General features: G+C 51.6%; 1 protein-coding gene across 1 annotated transcript in view; it reads left to right on the top strand.

Annotated features, from left to right (window-relative positions):
* LOC104617861 (disheveled-associated activator of morphogenesis 1) overlaps positions 1-18,951 on the top strand; it is a gene marked incomplete at its 3' end in the record, with an annotated part of 54,916 nt that extends 35,965 nt beyond the window's left edge. The window contains exons 4-14 of the mRNA XM_010283293.1: positions 10,332-10,403; positions 13,017-13,111; positions 14,953-15,286; positions 15,744-15,854; positions 15,973-16,076; positions 16,519-16,585; positions 16,923-17,040; positions 17,165-17,303; positions 17,964-18,022; positions 18,367-18,554; positions 18,874-18,951. Coding sequence (XP_010281595.1) covers positions 10,332-10,403; positions 13,017-13,111; positions 14,953-15,286; positions 15,744-15,854; positions 15,973-16,076; positions 16,519-16,585; positions 16,923-17,040; positions 17,165-17,303; positions 17,964-18,022; positions 18,367-18,554; positions 18,874-18,951 — 1,365 coding nt within the window. The remainder of the gene's footprint in view (positions 1-10,331; positions 10,404-13,016; positions 13,112-14,952; positions 15,287-15,743; positions 15,855-15,972; positions 16,077-16,518; positions 16,586-16,922; positions 17,041-17,164; positions 17,304-17,963; positions 18,023-18,366; positions 18,555-18,873) is intronic.
* Positions 18,952-18,956: the final 5 nt, after the last annotated feature.

Raw genomic sequence — 18,956 nt, forward strand, 5'->3', positions numbered from 1 at the left:
TGTCGGATAAGCAGAGCCGTGCTCTGGTGCATCTGGATAAGGAGAGACAACGGAGACTTAAATCAAGCGAAGCTATGTAATTATTATTGTGAGTGGAGATTACGTGCTATCTAATCTCTTGAGGAAGGGTTTAGTTGGGGCTGATGGTTCCTCTTTCCTATTCCACACCTCCTTGAGCTCACAGTTTTTTTAAAAACTGTGCTGAGAAACTCCCTGCTCCCAGGGGTGTTGGAGGAAGGAGCCACAGAAGCACCTCGCAGCACCCTCAGAGGTCCTCAGAGCAGGCGCCCATCCGAGGCTGGATCCCGGCTGCTGTTCTGCTCTGGTCCTCCTTCCTCTGTCTGCTCTCAGCCGCTCCTTCCCTACTCTTGATGCCGTCTTAGTGAGCTGCAGAGCATACGTGCCACTGCTTGCTCTGAAACAGATGTGCTGGTGGAGATGAATGCTTTTCGCCTGCTTTTTAATTAAAAATGAGTGAGACCATATCAACAGAGGCTCCAGCAGTGGAGGAAAGGAAACCAGGAATCACGTGGGCTGGAGAACATGTCTCTATGCATGGCAGGCTCTAGGCAGTCCTGCTGCTATGTGATGAGGACTAGTAGGCATGGTGGCTAACCCAGCGGCTCATGGTAAATCTTACCCATGCACCTCTGTTTTTATGAGGACAAATCATTTACATGGTAGCCTGGCATCCAGGAGAGGGACTGGGCTTCTCCAGCTGAGAGCAATGGCTGGGTTTTGGCTGGGGCAGTGGAGCTGAAGATGGGGCTGGGGTCCTACCTCCCTGCCTTGGCTGCAGCCTGAGCAGTGGTGATTTGAGAAGCCCAGGATGTGCCCAAACCCTTTGGTCTGCCTGTGTTTAATAGCAAGTTGTTGCTTGAGATGCTGGTATCACCCAGTTGCACCTGGTGGGTCCCGGACATCAGTTGCCGGCAGCTGCCTGCCTTGACTTAACAAGAATCCAGAATTGTCCCCGAGCAGTTTTTGCTCTTTCCTCTGCTGCCAATTTGCCTGTTGCAAACAGACTGTTAAGTGTCAGGCAGTTTCAGTCAGACGTCATGTCCGAAAGCCCCAGTTTGGGACATTCCTAATTTGTAGCAATTTCCCCATTTTCCTGCTGGTTGCACTCCCACGGCAATCTCAGAGACCAGTTGCAACAAGCTCCACCTCAAAAGGGCAGCACAAGGTAGGACGGAATCGCTGCCCAGCCTTCTCCTGGGGGTTTTCCTTGAAAATCAGCTTTACTGGGCTCCAAAATGTCTTGCACTGTGGCCGTAGCCTGCCCAGCCAGGGCACTCCCCTGCCTCCGTCGACGGCAAAGGTGTGTGCAGCACAGAAAGCGTCTGGGTATCTGTCCTTTCAGACCCTGCTGCTGTGTGCTGTGTCTGGTGCTTCTGCATTGCCATCGATGTCATCCACCGTACTCAGCTCTCCAGAGCGCATCCCAGTTATTGTATGTTTTATGTATTCCTATGATGGGCAAGATTTGGTAAATGGTGACCAAAACAAGACATTTTGTTGTGTCGGGTTGTCTTGGAAAGGGACCTGGCAGCACCTGGCATTGGCAGGGCTCGTTGAGAGGAAATCAGAGAAAATCAGTTATTCCCCAGGCGTATTTCCTTCCCTGGAATATTTACCCCTGGCCTTCAGCCCCCAGGCCTGGTTTCTCTGCCCTGCAAGCAGCTGTTTTTATCCCAACTGATAGTACCAGCTTAGCAGGGCAGAGTTTTTGTCCTCCCTGATTCTCCATCCATGGAGATGATGGGTCTGATCCCCGCCCTGACCCTGCTCGGGGCAGAGGGTTGCACTATATGAAGTCCTCATGGTCCCGTCCCACCTGCATCACCCCGTGATGCTCAGGATGGCGGCGGGGGCACAGAGAGCTAAAAAGCACCTCATGATGGGGGCTGGCGAGTCTGTCGGCAGTAACCCAGGCAGGAACTGAAGTCTGCGTTAAATCCAGCAGCCGTGCAGCGCTCGGGTCGGGAGAGAGATTTAAAGATTATTGGAGAGACCTTCTTTGAAGTCGTCAGCCCCCTCTACGGCTGTAATAAAGCAGGGAAATGCAAAGGTGGAGATGCATTAACAGCAGGATGAAATCTGCTTTTAGAAGTGGTATTTCTGGACGATGATTCGTTTCATACCTCATCCTGAAATATTTCACTCCCTGCTGGCCCCGCTCTCCAGGAGAGGATATTGCTCGGAAGCGCAGGGAGGAAGCAGGAGGGTTTCCAGCTTTACTGTTTCTTTGGCTGCGGGTTTGCTTCAGTGGAAGAGTGACTCGGGATGGCCTTTCTCAGGAGGCCACGCTCCAAAGGGAGTTAATAATTAACACTTTGCACTTACTCTGCAGCGCGTCTTAATTACAGGAGGCTTGGCTCCTGCCAGCCAACATATGTAATGTCAAGCTATTAAAGCAACTCGCCGGGGGATTTTTATGAGCCTCAAAATATGGGTGGGTAAGGGACGTTCAGGCAGGAGCTCAGCATAAATAATGAGGTGAAAGGTATTGATAGTGAAAACTGGCTCACATGAATGCAGAGTCTGGCTCTGCCCCCTCCCTTTCCATTCGGCAGAGCCCTCTGAGTATCTGTAAAGCCAGGGAAGGGAGAAATGACCTGCAGGGATGTGAAGCGATGCTGCGCGCTTTAAGCTTGTGTTGAACTTTAAGCTTGTTTGGGTGGAAGTGTTGATCTGCTGGAGGAAGTGTTCAAAAAACGTGTGGATGTGGTGCTTCAGGACATGGTTAAGGGATCACGGTGGCGCTGGATTAATGGTTGGACTTGATGATCTTGAAGGTCCTTTCCAACCTAGTGATTCTGTGATTCTGTGATTCTGAATTTCTTTACTGAGAGAGTGGTCAAACGTTGGAACACGATGCCCAGAGAGGTGGTGGAGTCACCATCACTGGAAGTCTTCAGAAAGCCTGTAGACGTGGCACTTCGGGACATGGTTTAGGGGGCATGGTGGCGTTGGGTTGACGGTTGGACTTGATGATCTTTTCCAACCTTAATGATTCTATGATTCTATGAAAACCCGTTGGCATGTCTAACGCTGGGTGTGTAGCTCTCAGCAGAGTTAAGCTGTCCCCAGGCAAGCAAAGCTTACATATAAAACTTCCTCAGACATCAGATATAAAACCAGGATCCCTTCAAACTAGGAGAAGGCAGCAATGGTGCTTTTCCAGGGGAAAATGGCAAAAAATGTGATAAATAGGGAAATGAGTGATGACTCTCCAATAATATTATTTTTCCCAGCCAAACAGCCTCTTTCCCCTCTAGCTGAGCCTTCCACCCACTCCCTCCAGGGAGCTTCGCTTTCCATCTTGCTCTTCCACTTGTAGCTCTGTCCTGCAGCTCGTTTGCAGGGCTTGTGTTGCCATCTATTTCCTTCATTTAAGTTGTGGGGTTTTTTTGTTGTGGGTTTTTTTTTATATATATAGTAGCAGAACTAAGAGCAAAAGCTGACAAAGATGGCATGCAAGGAAAAAAATAGCTCAGTGTTTTGCCATGCTCTTGGGTCACCTGGGATGCAGGAGAAACATTTCATGGCCACTGAGCATCCAGACATACCTGCGGTTATTGCAGCAGCAGGTTGAAATATCATCTTGGGTGTCATTTTCTTGGGCTGACCGAGAGAAATGGACTGTTTGCATGGCTGGGGGTATTTTTCAATAGGAAATGTTTATAGTTTTTATCTTTAACGGTAATTCCCTTTTTAGTTCCAATCACAACACACTTTTGTTTAAGCGAGGTTTTTCTCCCTCTCCAGCCAAAAAATGCATCTGTTAGCAATCTTTTTGGATTTTAAGGCAAAGCTTTTCAAACAATGAACCAGCTGACTACGAAAGGCATCTGGTCATGCTATATTTGCTTATGGGGAGCATAATTTTTAAACCCTGGGAAAAGTGTACGAGGGCATCTGTGTATTTATAGAGGAGAGGGTATAGGAAGTGTTGGCATACAGAAAACCAGAGTGGTCTAAGATGGGATGGTTTGGACCCCAAGATTCCAGCTCGGCGAAAATCTGTTGAAATTACAGCCCTTTGCAGCATCGCTGCATGGGGAAGTGGCCTTAGTCGTATCATTTAGGTTTTGTTGCAGGGATACCTGGCAAGCCGAGCCGCTGAAGTGACAAGGAAGACCCAGATGGCCACGGTCAGCCAAAACCTCTGCCAGCGCACGCCTGGCGACAGCTCAGCCATGTCGGCAGAGCTGGGCTGGATTTAAACTCCCCGTACAGGCTGCAGACCTGTTGGTTTTAAAACCCATTCACACCGCTCTCTGCTGCTTTTTTGACCTTGCAAACAGCCTCCGCAGGAGGAAGGGAGGAAGGGGTGTCCGAAACACTACGGGCTGCCAGCTGCCACCAGCTTTCCCTTGCTCTGCCATTATGGAGCAGCAAGGAGGGGAGGGGAACACTATGCAAAATAAAAATGCCATCAGGAGGATGCGTAAAAATGAAGAGGGTTGCTTCTGTTTTTGTAGCAGGTGCCAGCTGAAGAGTAGGGGTTCTTTTTAATCCCTTGCTATGACTTTCCTGGTGTGAAGTTCTCCAGGGGCAGACCAGCCTTGCAGGTGGTGCCAAGAGGGAGGTGAACCATCAGTCACAAGCGTTGTCACTGAAGAGCTCTCTGGGGTTTGCTTGGAGCTGGCTGCTGCAATCCAGCCCTTTCCTTCTGACTTGGTTTCACCTTGAAGGATCTAACCTGGTGTGTTGGACATCAGGTGGATGGAGAACCCAGCCAGCTGCCCTCCGGGCTCCAGTTATCCCAGAGCAGCTCCAGATCCATCACCGCCATGGGCTGTGGGTGTGGGAAGGAGGCTGCTGGATCTGATGGAGATGTCGCCTGCAGGCTGGACATCTGAAAGGCATTGCCAGAAGCTTGATTTGGAAGCAAAGCTGCTGTAACAAAGCACAGAGGAGCTTCAGGTGCATCTTTGTGCCTGCTGCCATAGGGACATGCTGCAAGCAGGAGGGTGCATTGTTCCCAGCAGCTTCATTCCTGCAGGCCAGAGGGGCAGGAGCTCATGGAGATGCACCGTCCAGGTATAAATAATGGTGCACAGATGCAGCCAAGAGCAGCTTGTGAACTGCTTTCATGCCGCCGCTGACTGAGTCATCACCTCTGTGCTCCTGCCCAGTGTCCCGAGGATGGTCACTGGGAAGAAAGAGCAAGGCCAGTCTGGCTGTGGGAGCTGCCAACACGCTGAGGGGGAGGCACACGGGCTGTGGAAGTGTCAGGCTTGTCACCAAGATGTGACAAGGGCAGGGCTGGGGAGCGTGAAACTTCCCTGGGAAGAGCAAGGGGATGGGTGGAGCTGGCAGGTCAGTGACCTTCGCTTGGAAGAAGCTCCTGCTAATGAGGCATCTTGACTGAGCACTGCTTTTCCCCGGCACCCAGCACTGACGGAGGGGATGGAGCTTGTTCACCAGGTTCACACCACGACACCCGCCCGCTACAACAGCCAAGCGGCAGCATCCGTCAGCCCCGCGCACGGAGCCCGGGGGTGAAGGGGCGGTGGAGGTGAGGAGAGGGCTCAGTGGTGCCGGGGCCGCAGCTGATGTGATTTTTATTTTTGCCAGGTCCCTGAAAGGAAGAAGTGCATGTTGGGGGGAGCGGGTGGGAACGAAGCAGGGGGTGAGGCTGCACGGTTTTGGTGTTTCCTAATTTTTGCAGCAGAGCATGTGTGTGGTGGCATGTCGGGGCCGTTCCCTGGAGACAGCGAGGGATGTTGATGCGGATGTTACAGATGAGAAGGGATACCCGTCCCTGCACTGTGCAGTTACAGCCATCAGCCTGCCTCTAAAAGAGCAGCTGGTAGTAAGCCGCAGCACGGCACCAGGCTGTCAGCAGGGTTCAGATCAGCCCTCACTTCTGTGCCTCTTGAGAAGAGTACAAACACAGCAAAGACCTAAACACAGCCCAGAGAAGAAGCAATTGAGAGGTGTTTGTGTCTCTGGAGCCAGGCGGGCAGGATGCGATGGGGCATCCTGGAGAGCTGACATTGGCAGTGCTCAGCACCATATCTGGGCATCCCTTGTCGAAGGCACGCTGCAAAACTCATATCCCCAAAACCCACCCTGGGTGCTGGGAAACCATTTTACAAAAATTCATCCTTTCAACCCGTGGTGCCCAGAGAGGTTCCTCCCTCCAAGCAAAGCCTTGTGAGTCACTTCCCTCCAGGCTCAGCGCTTTGTTGGGAGATTTCTTTACTGCCTCCGAATGCACTAAAGGACACTTATCAGTGTGCTGTAGACCATTAGCCACAGTAATTACCACTGAGCAATGTCCTGCAGCGAGCCGAGGGAAGCCTGTGCCCTGATCTTTGCCTGCTTTATTGTGCAGTCCCCCTTTGCCTGGGAAGCTGCTTTCTGATGAGGCTGCCCGGCTGCTCATCTGAATTAATGAGGTTCTGCTGCACTTAATTGAGACCTCTCTCTAAATTGGGGGTTTCAGAGAGGAAATGCAAGAGCCCGAGGGAGCCGAGCAAAGGGAAATATTTATAATGCAGCACGTTAATTATAAATGAGCAGTTTAGCCAATTTTGTTGTTCAGCCTCTCCTCCGCCCCCCGGAGACCTTTATTTTTTTGCTCCACCGCTTCCTTTCAGCCCTAAGCGAGCAGCAGGTCCGGATCCCTGCCCGCCTCGCAGGTGTTTGCGCCATGCGGAAAGGCCCTGGGATGCGGGATGAGCCAGCCTTGGCTGCCTTCCCACCCCATTCCTTGGCACGGGTCTTGCTCCCTGCCCAAATCTCCTGGCTGGGTGCATCTGGACACCCCTTGGTGCTGTGCCATGGTGGGCCACCTTTCCCAGCTGGTGTAGCTGCTGGGAGCACTGGTGGGAGAGGGATGCTCCTTATAAGAGGTGCTGATGGTACCCTGGGGTGATGCGGAGGACCTCCAGTGACGTCTCCAGGAGGTGACAGGAGCTGGTCCCTTTTTGGACCGTGTTCAAGGCACACATGGGCTCCGCCGTCCCCCAGGGCACCGTTTGCACGCCAGCCTCTAAAGCAGGGCAGGAGAGCTGGGAAAATCCCAGTCTTTGCCTGCAGGGTTTGTGCAGAGCCTTCCTGCGGCAGAGTGTAGGGTGGCTCGGGGGGGTGGGTTGGCAGATGTGCACAGGGCTTGCGGCTCCACAGCATCCCTCCCTTCTTCATCGGTGCCTCCACCACAGGTACGTGCCCTCTCCTGTTTCTGGCACACATAAATGGCATGCTGTGCATGGCTGTGTGTACCAGGGAGGGGTGTGCTGTCACACACAGGAGCGGATGGGAGTGTCCTTTAGGAAGGTGGGCAGTGTGAGCCGAGAAACCAGAAAGTCCTGGCTGCCCGTGTCAGATGGGATCATCACCGAGCAGGAAGGTGGCCTGAGCCTCACCCCGGCTGCTTGGCACTGCTGAGGGACCACAGGGTCATCCAGGAGGATGGGTGAGCAGCACTCAATAGAGTTAGCATCAAGAAACTGCCCTTTGGTTGCAGGAAAATAATGCAAGCAATGATCTGCAGATTGAACCCACCATTGGGTACAGCCTGACCTCGCTCCTGGGGGCTTGGTGGTGCCACCTGGGTTAAACCGACGGCTCTAACCCACAAGTTGCAGAAATGATGTGTGTTTCTATGGGATGACAAATAACTTTGCAAAATGCAACCCTTTACTTTTCCCACCCCGCTCCAGGAGAAGCAGACCTTCCTTCGGCTCTGCGAGAGGTGGTGGTATAATTTGTGCCTTTCCATTCGACTCGCGTTACACCTCTGTTTCTCAAGCCCCCTGACACTTTCTCCGTGCTCCTGAGCATCTTTCCAACAACCGGGATGTCTTTCGGCAGGCTGTGTCTGAGTGGACACACCGGGGGCCAGGATTCCCGTGGGCACGGCAGGTGTTTCTCTGCACAGTCCGGCGTTGGGAAGCTCTTACCCACCAGACGGCTGCAAACGGGTGTCCTATTCCCAGCCTCTTGGGAAGGCGTTGGGTTTCCCCCACCGCGGCAGAACCCCCTCCTTGGCCATGGCTTCAGGTGTCCAGACTCAATGCTGGCAGGTGACAGTCCCTGCACGTAGTCCCAGATGTGGCCAGAAATGCAGCAGGGTGGGCAGCTGGATGGTCCCCAGGTTATTTGCAGAGGATTGCTTCAACAAATCCATTTGCCAGCAGGCAGTGAGAGGTCTTAGGTCCCATCTCTGCCCCTCTGTCCTCTTGCCTTTGCTGGAGGCAAGTTTTCAGGAGAAGGGAAAGCAGAGAAGCCAGCGCATCCCATTTTTCCTGGCTGTGAAAAGACCGAAGGCATCCCTGTCTCTCCCCATCAGGCTAGGTGTTGCACACTCAGCCAGCAGATGAGCATTTCTCTTCTTTTAAGCACTATTTGGACAGGATGGGTACGGTTTTATTTGTTGCTGGCGAAAACTAATTGTCAGAGCATGACTATGAATGATTCTCCACCCATGCAAAGGCAGGCAGTGGGAGCTCCTTCAGGTTTATCGTGTTTGGCACTAGCATCGGTAGGACAGATTTTTTTGTTGTTTTTCAAACATCTCAGAAAAATTCCTACTCTTTGCTGATTCCCACTTGGTTAAAAAAAAAGAAATGTGGAGGGCAGGTGAATCAAGTGTTTCATTCAAAACCTCAGTTAGTGGCAGGAGAAGGAGGGGAGAACAACCCAAAGTATTAAAGCAGCAGGCAGGGAGGGCTGAATGCAGTCTTCTTGCTCAGGAAACTGTTTTTATTTGCTTTAAACTTGACCAGATCTGTAGAAGATTAAAAACAAGTCAGCAGGAGCCTGCCCAAGGGATGTGCTTCCTAACCGTGTGCGTGGGCAGCTGGCGCGAGCTGCTCAGGGCAAGCTGGTTACTGCCAGGCTGGATCACGGCTCTTCGGAGAGGACTGGAGGTGGCCACGAGGGCGGACGAGCCACTTCTCTTGGCCCTCAGCGTGTCACAGGAGATGCCCAAGGGGTTACCAGGTCCCTTGTTGCTCTCAGACTTCTGTTGTCCCCATCCCAGAGCCAGGCACAGCGAAGGGTCAGGTCTGCAGGAACGGGCTGCACTGCCCATGGGGGAACTGAGTCCTGTCCAAATTACCTGCTGCTGACCCTGTGTGTTCCCATCTTGGCAAGCTGCAGCTTGGGAAGTTTGGATGCACAAACATTTACCACATACACCTCTTGAACCACAGTAAATATTTGGGACTCTGCTCTTTGGGCTTGCTGAAATCAGCCAGAGGATCGGTAGTTGTCTGCATGCACAGACGTGGGGGCAGAAGGGTCGGTCGTCCAGCTCCCACCATCGCAGGCGATTGCAGTGTGGGATAACCTTAGCAAACATCTCTTAAAGTTAGGGAGGGGGCAAAGCCACGCAGCAAGTCAGACTGTGAACTGAAGATGGTTACCGAGGGAAGATATCTGGGATTTGCATAGTATCAGTTGACTCCAACCTAGACTTGTGTGGCATTTCTGCTGTGGATCCTTTTTCTTCTTTTGATGTAAGTTTTTAGGAAAAGACAGTGGGGCAAAGGGTTGATTTTGAAATATTCCTTAAAATCTTCCTACTTGCTCCAAGCAGTCCCTGGGGACATGCAGCGTTATTTATCTGAGCTGAGCTCTGAGGTTCTTCAGTCATGTCCTACAAGAACATGGCAGAACCTGAAAACCCCTTGTGAGTCCCACCAGATGCAGGGCATTGTAGACAGGATGACCAAATGAGGCTCTGCATCATTCAGTGTCATAGATCATGGGCCCAGGGGTGACATCCTTTAACAGGGGACATTGCCAGCTGCATGTTCCCTCCTAACAACTAATGAAGCCCCCAGAGGAGTTGTCTGTTGTGCCTGGAGTCTCTCTAAGGACGTTGGCAAGTCATGGTCCTGCTACAAGAGCGGAGCCTAGTTCATGTCATATTTATTCACTCTTCATTACTCACAAGAAACTCTCTTTTTTCTCCCACAAAGCACATTAATCAAGGTTGTGCAAACAAAACTTCAAGGGCACTGTAGAGTCAGTACAAGAGAAATCTGGATGTAAAATTTCAGTGTTGTTTCTCCAAAGCTGATAACCACAAGACTGGTGCAGTATCACTGGGATGGAGTTTGGTCACAGGCAGATGACATAACATAGATTGTATATAAAATATGCTACTTCAGTAAAGCAGGCAATGTTCCGATAGCTGGAGCTGTTGGTAGTGAGCTCAGAATGTAGAAAGTCGAGCTTATATTGATATAAAGTAATGGAAGATCTCAAGGGCACTTCAGAGGTGGTTGGTCATGAAAGGCAAGGGATGTCAGTGCTATTTCTACTAATCTGCTGTCTTTGTTTCACTTTTTCCATCCCCCATCCAGGATCAGGAAGAAAATAAAGGAGCCACCAGCTGGCCGGAGTTTTATATTGATCAGCTGAATTCAATGGCTGCTGTAAGTATTTCCCTGATGCTTTGGCGCTTGTGAACCCCGTACAGGGCAGCAGCACAGCGGTGAGAGTCCGCGGTGTCGCTAGCGTGGCACCCGAGAGAGCGACCAGTATTGTAGTCACGAAGTTGTGACCTGGCCGTTTTCAGCCTTATGGGTCTGTGGACCTCTCAGCAATTTGGAGTTGGCAGTAGCTTGCAATTTGTCCCAGCAGTTCAGAAACCCCTGATGTAAGGATTTAAGGATATCCAACATTAGACTAACAGATACAACTGGAAAACAGAAGCATTTTCTAGAAAGGGCATTTTATCTTGCCCCGGACTGGGAGGCTGCGAGACAGATGGCAAACAGCAGCTTTCGGTATAAAGCCACCAGGTTGGTTTGTAAAGACCCCGTTTGATTGTGCAATGCCAGTGGGGCACCAAGCTGCTGTGGTGGCTCTGAAGCCAATAGTTCCCGTGCTTTTTTGTGGATGCCGGCTACCACCTTGCTCCCAAGCCACCCTTCTGCACCCAGTGGCCACGACAAAACCCAGCACTGCAGGTTGTCTGTCCCACGAGGGATGTGCTTAGATGTAACTTTATTAAATACTTTCCTGTTGACATTGTGCTGGGCAGGAGAGAAATATTGCTGTTTTCTGTAGGAAATACAGTTTATTCCCTGCAAGGTTGCAGAGTTCAGAGCTCCTCCGTCCTTGCTCCTGCTTTCAGAGGCTGAAGGTGCTGAGGTTTGTGTCTGCCATGTCAGGGATGGAAGCAGCATGGAAAACAAAAAAGAAAATCATAGTCTTTCTTTTTTTTCCCCCTATGTTTGCCCTGCTGTCACAGAGATAGGGTGACGGGGAAGGTGGGGCTGGATGGGGGAGCTGGGATGGAGGGGGCGAGCAGGGGGCTGTGAACGAGGAAGGGAGCGTGCTGCTTCCCTCCGGAAAGGCAGAGATGCCCAGGACGGGACACAGGCTGCCAACCGCTCGAAACCCTGAGCCTGAGCAGAGCTTGTGATCAAAGCCTGCCAGATGCCTGGAGGGTGGCTTTGATCTCCCCGACACAGTGCCAAAGAGGAGCTGGGTTAAATGTTGGGGTCAGCGCAGCTCTTTATATCTGCTGGGACCCTTTCTCCCTCCTTGTCTTTAGCCTCAGCCGGTGCTGGTGGGGCTCACCCTGACGCTTCCCAGGGCCCAGCGCCATCGGATGATGCAGGAGCACCCAGAGTGTTGCTTTAGCTGTGGCTTTGATTGCATGAGTTGGGGCGAGCAAGCCATACCCTGTGCATGTCCGGGGCTACAGGCAGCCATGCTCCCCAGGTAGAGCCACGGGAGCCAGGGTCCTGGCCTCCAGTGCCAGCCTGGTAAAAAATCCAATGTAGGAGATGCCAAGGGCATCCCATGCACACAGCCACTGCCCCCGGCCCGGATGCACTGGGAGCAGCAGGGTTGGCAGGACCCACCCTGGCTGACCCCGAGCGTGGCTGCAGCATCTCATCCCTTCCAGGCTGCGGGGCACCCTCTGAGCCCCCCGCTTCTTCTGCAGGGACACATGTGTACTTGTTGGCGTGCATAGGTACCAGGGGAGGCTAAAGGACCCCTCCTTCTCCCCTCCCCCAATTTAGCACCTTCCCTCTGTGGACCCCAAATAGTGTTGGCTTAGCCCCCTGCATCCTCGCAGCTCCCTCCAGCCCTGGAAACTCATCAAGAGTGGTGTCACCTGGATGTCACCTGCAGCATCTCTGAGCAGGGTTTGGCCAGACACTTTCTTATGGGATACTGTGATGGCCTTATTTACCTTTTCCTTTTACAACGTGTATTTCCTGTTGTGGGCTGTAGGGGATGTGCCAGGATTTACACCTAGAGCCCACGAGTTGGGATGCTCTTTGCCTGAATTGCAGTCTGAGGGTTGCTGGGGGACAGTCACGAGCATCCTGCAACATGGGCTTGTCTGAATGAGTTGCAGGTCAGCAATCTGAGGTGACACCGCTCCTGCCTGTAGGATGTTAACTCTGGAACCTAATAATCACACAGGACAATGCTAAGTGTGTTCTCTCGAGGTGGTGATCCAGCTCTCCCAGTTGTCTCAGGGAAGTGGAGCCTGGCATTTTGCCAGGGCTTGCTGAGGGGTGAGGACGAGGTTGGGGAAGGAGGGTGCTGGATTCCGGCAGCCTTGCTCAGCACTGGCCGATGTTCGTTTCCCACTGCTCTGAAACAAAACCCAAGTGGCCGGATAGATACAAGGCCATCAGCAACACTGCTCCAAAGCTGATGTGGGTTGGGGTGTCGCTGACTTGTGATGCCCCAAACACTCGCAGCTTAATTTTAGGTTTAGCTAATTGTGCTAGCGAGTTCTCTGGGTGCTTGCAGGCAGCATCTTCAGCCTGAAGCGACGCCTTCACCCTGCTGTCCCCAGTCCGGGTCGCCTCCCTGCAGACCGTGGCGGGGGTTCCAAACTGCCCCTTTTCCCCAGTCCTGTGATTGATTTCCATAAGGATCTGGACTTCTAGACTTCCAGAGTCGGTTTAAGGTGCCAGCTCTGTCCCCGTAGCTTGGCACGGCGAGGCAATGGGCACCTCGGGCACGAGCTTCGCGGCGAAACCTCCCCTCTCTCATCTGCCTTTCTTCTTTCACAGAGAAAATCGCTGATCGCTTTGGAAAAAGAAGATGAGGAGGAGAGAAATAAAACAATCGAAAGTTTGAAGACTGCACTGCGGACAAAACCAATGAGGCAATTCCCTTCCGTTTCCTGGCTTTATTGCTGCGGTCATGGCTTTTGATTCACGTCCTCTGGCGGAGAGGGGTTAAATAGAAATATAAATGGGGGCTGCTCAGGCCAAGGGAGGCAAGGACCCTGAAACACCACTTGTTTTATTTGATTCAGCCCTTGTAATTTTGTTCCTTTTCCTCGGTCCTTTTAGTGGCTGAGAGCCACCAAGACCTCCACTTCTGTTCAGGCAAATCAGGCAACTTCTTTTTTTTCCTCAAATTTGCTTTTGTACTCATTGGAACAGAATGTAAAAATTCCTTCCAGACTGAATTTTTTTTTTTAAATCCAATTTTTGTTGGTCAACCAGGCCCTTTGTTTCAACTTCAACTTCTCTTGCACTTTTTAAAGGAATAAAATCACATGAATCTTCAGGCTTTTATGAAATGCACAAAAAAAAAATGTTGTTAGGAGGTTTTGATGGGGAGGATAAAGAAAGGGTGGGACTCTTTCAGAAAGTCTGTAGTTTTTCCTAACTCCAGTTTCTCTGGAGTCTGCTTGCATGCTTCTGCAAAACCTTTAAGATGCCTCAGGTAGACATTTTCTGATGGGAAAATGTTTCATGACCCGGTCTGGTTACAGAAGAAACAGCTATTGCTTGTAATTGCATTCCCCTCTTCCATTTCTCTTTTGCAAAGGTTCTAGTGATGGTACTTGGTAAAGAAATTCCCAGGGTCAAGCGTGAGCACTTTCCACGGAACTTGGACCTCTTGGGTGCTGGCTCCCCACAGTCCCCTGGGAGCAGGGCTGGTACCCAGCCATGAAACCTTGCAAAGTCCTTAAAAGTCATTTGTGAGTGTGTCTCACTGGAAGCCAGAAGGATCCAGCTGGCTCTATAAAAAATTTTACCTGTTAGACCTGCTTTTGCTCCCAGGGAAGTGAACATCAAATTTCCTATTGACTTTGGCTGGAAGAAGAGCAGGCTTTGAAGCAGAGAAATCAGTTTTCCCCAAGCCTGCAATTACCCCTTTTGTTGCTGTGCATCAGCATGGCTTGTTTTGAATTAAAATCATCCTGATGCTGGGATGTTCTTGGCTCATTTGCTTTCCGAGCCCATGCCTTTTGCCAAACCAGAATACACCCAGCCTGGATGGCATTGGGCAGGGAGGTCCTAAAATGCCTGAGCATCGTGCAGTGTTATGTCTGCCCGCTCTAGTGAATATGCCTGGGGCACTGCTGTGCATTTGCTGTCTGCTTTCTTTAAGATATATAATGATGGCATTATAAGTCATCATAAAAATCAGAAATCCCTTAAAATTGGTGAGATGTACCTAAGGGAGGAGAAGGATGCGGGTGGTGAGGCAGGAGAGGTAGCAGGAGGCAGAAAGTCTGACAGGCATCATGGGCTTGGCTAGCGTTGGGGTGTTTGCGGCTGACGAGGAGGCGACTCCAGGGCTTGGGAGCATCTTCCAGTCCTGTGCAAGACTGGTCCCAAGCGAGTGAGATTTAAGACTCAGGTTGGGGACTGGGAAGGTTTTGCAGCAGCGTGGCTGCAAACTCCTAACCTGCACCCTGGGCCTTGTGCTGATGGCTGGGTTAGCTGGTCCTCTTCCAAGTATCCTAGCTCTGGACAACTTTGTGCAGATGGTGCCTGGTTGCCTATGCTACCAGGCACCGATTAAATTGCTGAGATTTTCACAACCTCATCCCTGTGCTCCAAGCCTGCAGGCTTTCTGCTATCTAAAGTCCAGGAAAAAGTAGATAAGAAGGTTCTGGGTTTACAACAACAGACAAGTCAGCCTTGTTTGAGGTTAAAAGGGTCCTTCAGCATTTGGTTTTAAAGCTAAAAAGCCTCTTTCTGGCAGGTTTGTAACCCGGTTCATCGACCTGGATGGCTTGTCATGTATTCTGAACTTTCTTAAAAGCATGGACTATGAGACAGCAGAGTCTCGAATACATACCTCGCTCATTGGATGTATAAAAGCACTAATGAACAACTCCCTGGGCCGGGCTCACGTCCTGGCCCATTCGGAGAGCATTAACGTAATCGCTCAGAGTCTGAGCACGGAGAATATTAAGACGAAGGTGGCAGTGCTGGAAATCATGGGCGCTGTGTGCCTGGTTCCTGGGGGCCACAAAAAGGTACTGGAGGCGATGCTGCACTACCAGAAATACGCCAGCGAACGGACTCGTTTTCAGGTAGGTGGGTCTTGACTTATCCCTCAACTCCCAAAATTCAGTGTTCTTGTCCCTTCTTCCTCCTGGATATCTAAATGCCGCTTGCAAATGATTTATTATGGTTGTTTGCGGCTTAGATGCTCTGGGAGTTACCCCAGAACCATGTCTGATGAGATCTGCAGCTGATACAAGAGTGAGGAACCAGTTATTTCAGGCAGCACCCCCATCTCAAAAAAACCAAATGCTTGCTTGTGCAGGGTCACTGGGATTGCAGCTCTGCAAGGCTGCAACAGGTCTGGGTGGGCCGATGTTAGCTGAAACAGGTGCTGGGGTGGGCTGTGGTACAGCAGGCAGCAGCTGATGGTCCATCCAGCGAGTTGCTACAGGGGCTGTAGGAGCACCACGAGGCATTGTTCCAGCCGTTTGTGCAGCTCTGGGGCTGTTGGTGGGCGTTTAACTGACGTTGCGTGTTTGGCAGACGCTGATCAATGACTTGGACAAGAGCACGGGGCGGTATCGGGATGAAGTGAGCCTCAAGACAGCCATTATGTCCTTCATCAATGCCGTCCTGAGCCAGGGCGCAGGCGTGGTGAGTGCTGGGGCTCTTGGAGAGGGAGATGTTTTCATGGGTTTGGGGTTGTTTTATTTCAGCACGGTTTCTGAGGATGTGCACCTTGCTGTGTTGACCCCACAACTGTCCCTTGCAGGAAAGCCTGGATTTCAGACTCCACCTGAGATATGAATTTCTCATGCTCGGGATCCAGCCAGTCATTGATAAACTACGAGAGCATGAAAATTCAACCCTCGACCGGTGAGCAGTGACCCCCAGGCCGATGGTTATTTTTGCCCTTGCCTTATGCCCTTACTTTCTCGGTTTTGGACTTGGCCTCTGAGAAAAACCCATGGATCTAGACTGTTGATCTGGCCCCTCTTGAAGAAATTCTTCACTGTTGCCAGAGAGGGAGGGGAAAAACCCCAGTGCCATTTCACTACACTCTAGATGTAGGGTTGAGCCAGGAAGGACGTGCCACTGGGGGCCTGGGGGATGCTGCCAGCCCTCCTCCTCCTCTTCTTGTCCCAAAAGGCTCCTTGGACAGTCTGTAATGACTGGGAGCTCGAGACTGAAGATCCTGTTGACGTTTCAAGCCCCACTTGTCTCTGGGCTGCTGCCAAGCTGGCTGCCTGCCGTTTATTAATTGTCACATTCGTATCTGCTTTTAACAGTCTCTTTTTTTCCCCCTTTCTTTCGTCAGGCACTTAGATTTTTTTGAAATGCTTAGAAATGAAGACGAACTGGAATTTGCCAAGAGGTTTGAGCTGGTGAGTACGAACATTGCTGATGCAGACGCCGGCACTCGATGTCACCGCTCCTTTTAAAAGCACCTATGTGGCCTGGGATGAAGTGTGGTCTTTTGGATAAAATTTGGAGGTTGGAAATCTGTCTCCGGCGCCCTGCTCTGTTGCAACTCCATCCTACAGCCTGCTTCATCCCTCTTCTCCTCTGGCTGTCGACCAGCACACTTTGCCCCTTGCAGGGCAGTGGGGCTTGTCTGTCCGTCAGGCGTGGGGTGGCTCGCGGGGTTTGGAGCTGAGACTTTGGAAGCAGGCCATGCCGTTCCTGGTCCGATGGCCTGACCTCGCTTCACTCCCGTCCTAGGTCCACATTGACACCAAAAGTGCAACTCAGATGTTCGAGCTGACGAGGAAGAGGCTGACACACACCGAGGCATACCCGCACTTTATGTCTATCCTGCACCACTGTCTCCAAATGCCTTGTGAGTCCCAGGGGAGGCGAGGAAACCTGTGGCTGCCGGGGGCTTGGCAGCCCACATCTCCTCCCTGGGGGTGGCAGTGACCTCCTTGCTGCTCCCCTCAGTCTCTTCCCTTCTTCCTCTGCAGATAAAAGAAGCGGCAACACTGTCCAGTACTGGCTGCTGCTCGACAGGATCGTGCAGCAGATCGTCATCCAGAGTGACAAAGGGCAGGACCCCGACGCCACTCCCCTGGAAAACTTCAATATTAAAAACGTCGTCCGAATGTAAGTGCTCGTCCACCTTCGCCAGGGCTGGCTGCTGAGCAGCACCAACACGGGCCGCAGAGGCTTTGCTGCCTCCCGCTCTGGTGGGCGAGAGGGCCAGGGCTGGGGGTTATCACTGCCCGCTTGGCATCACTTTGACCTCTTAAGCACAATGTGCAGGTGAATTAAGCTCAGCCTCTGTGTCCGCAGTGAGCTATTTCCCCCAACTGCTGCTGTCCCTGTTCCTTACTCATCACTTACTGTCACCTGGTGATGTTTCTGCTCCTCGGTTGGACAAGCCAGCGTCCCTGGAGCTGCTGAGACAGTGCTGCGTCCCGGCCTGCAAAACCCTGCCGGGGGGAGGCAGAGCAGAGGTGTTAGAAATACCAGTCTGGGAGCCTTAAATCTCATTGCCCAGGTGTCCTGGTTTCAGCTCAGTCATGTTTCTTGCTGGTGATGGCCGCTTGTTTACTGCAGTAGGATTGTCTCATAGAATCATTAAGATTGGAAAAGACCTCTAAGATCAAGTCTAGCCATCAACCCAACACCATCATGCCCACTAAACCATGTCCTGAAGTGCCACGTCCACACCTTTTTTGACCACCTCCAGTGATGGTGACTCCACCAACTCTGGGCAGCCTGTTCCAATGCTTGGACATGCTATTTGTCTTTGTCTTTTAGGTTAGTCAATGAAAATGAAGTGAAACAGTGGAAAGAGCAAGCAGAAAAAATGCGGAAAGGTGAGTGATGGAGAGAGACATGGCTTTAACTTTAACTTTAACTTTAGCACGTATGGTAAGTTAAACAGATAACATATACATGTATTGAGCTGGATGGATGCTGCAAGGCTTTATTGAGTGGCTGAGACTATATCACACTATGGGGCTTACAAGGAAAATGGGCAAAGTAGATACTCAGTTTTTCATGGGGAGTCCCTGGCTGGGGCATTAAGGCACAGCACACACTGCCTTTTCTTAACTGCATAGCTTCTCCGCAGGACAGTGTGGGGGCTAGTCCTCTGCGTGCTGCCGTTTGCCAAAAGAGAGTGTTTGTCGCCAAAAGTGGTCTCATGGGGCTGTTTCAGAGCACACTGAGCTTCAGCAGAAGCTGGAGAAGAAGGAGCGAGAGTGTGATGCCAAGGCCCAGGAGAAGGAAGAAATGATGCAGACACTGAACAAGATGAAGGAGAAGCTGGAGAAGGAGTCCAGTGAGCACAAGCAGGTCAAGCAGCAGGTGGCAGATCTCACAGCGCAGCTCCACGAGATGAGCAGGGTGAGGACCCGAACCTCCTCCCCATTGTGGCCCAGTCCCAATCCCCCTGCAAACACCATGGGGTGATTTCTGGAGGCTGAGCTGCATGAGGGGCTGAAAAAGGTGCTTAGTGGGAGGGCCACCATGATGTGCATCGCCGGTGATGGGGTGATTTCACATCTCCAGCTGCATCGGACCTCAGTCAGCATTGCTGAGGCCCTTGGGTACTTCAGTGCTCGTTAAATTTTAGCAAAAAAAATTTAAAATTAGCATGGGGGCATTTTTTGGGTGGTGTCCCCCTGCTCTGTATGACTGGTCCCCCCTCCTCTTTCTCTCCCAGAGGGCAATCTGTGCTGCCGGCCCCGGAGGACCTCCCTTGCCACCAGGAGCTCCTGGTGGCCCTTTATCTTCTTCAGCTCCAGG

The sequence above is a fragment of the Phaethon lepturus genome, unplaced genomic scaffold (assembly GCF_000687285.1).
Source record: "Phaethon lepturus isolate BGI_N335 unplaced genomic scaffold, ASM68728v1 scaffold15433, whole genome shotgun sequence".
Taxonomy (NCBI): domain Eukaryota; kingdom Metazoa; phylum Chordata; class Aves; order Phaethontiformes; family Phaethontidae; genus Phaethon; species Phaethon lepturus.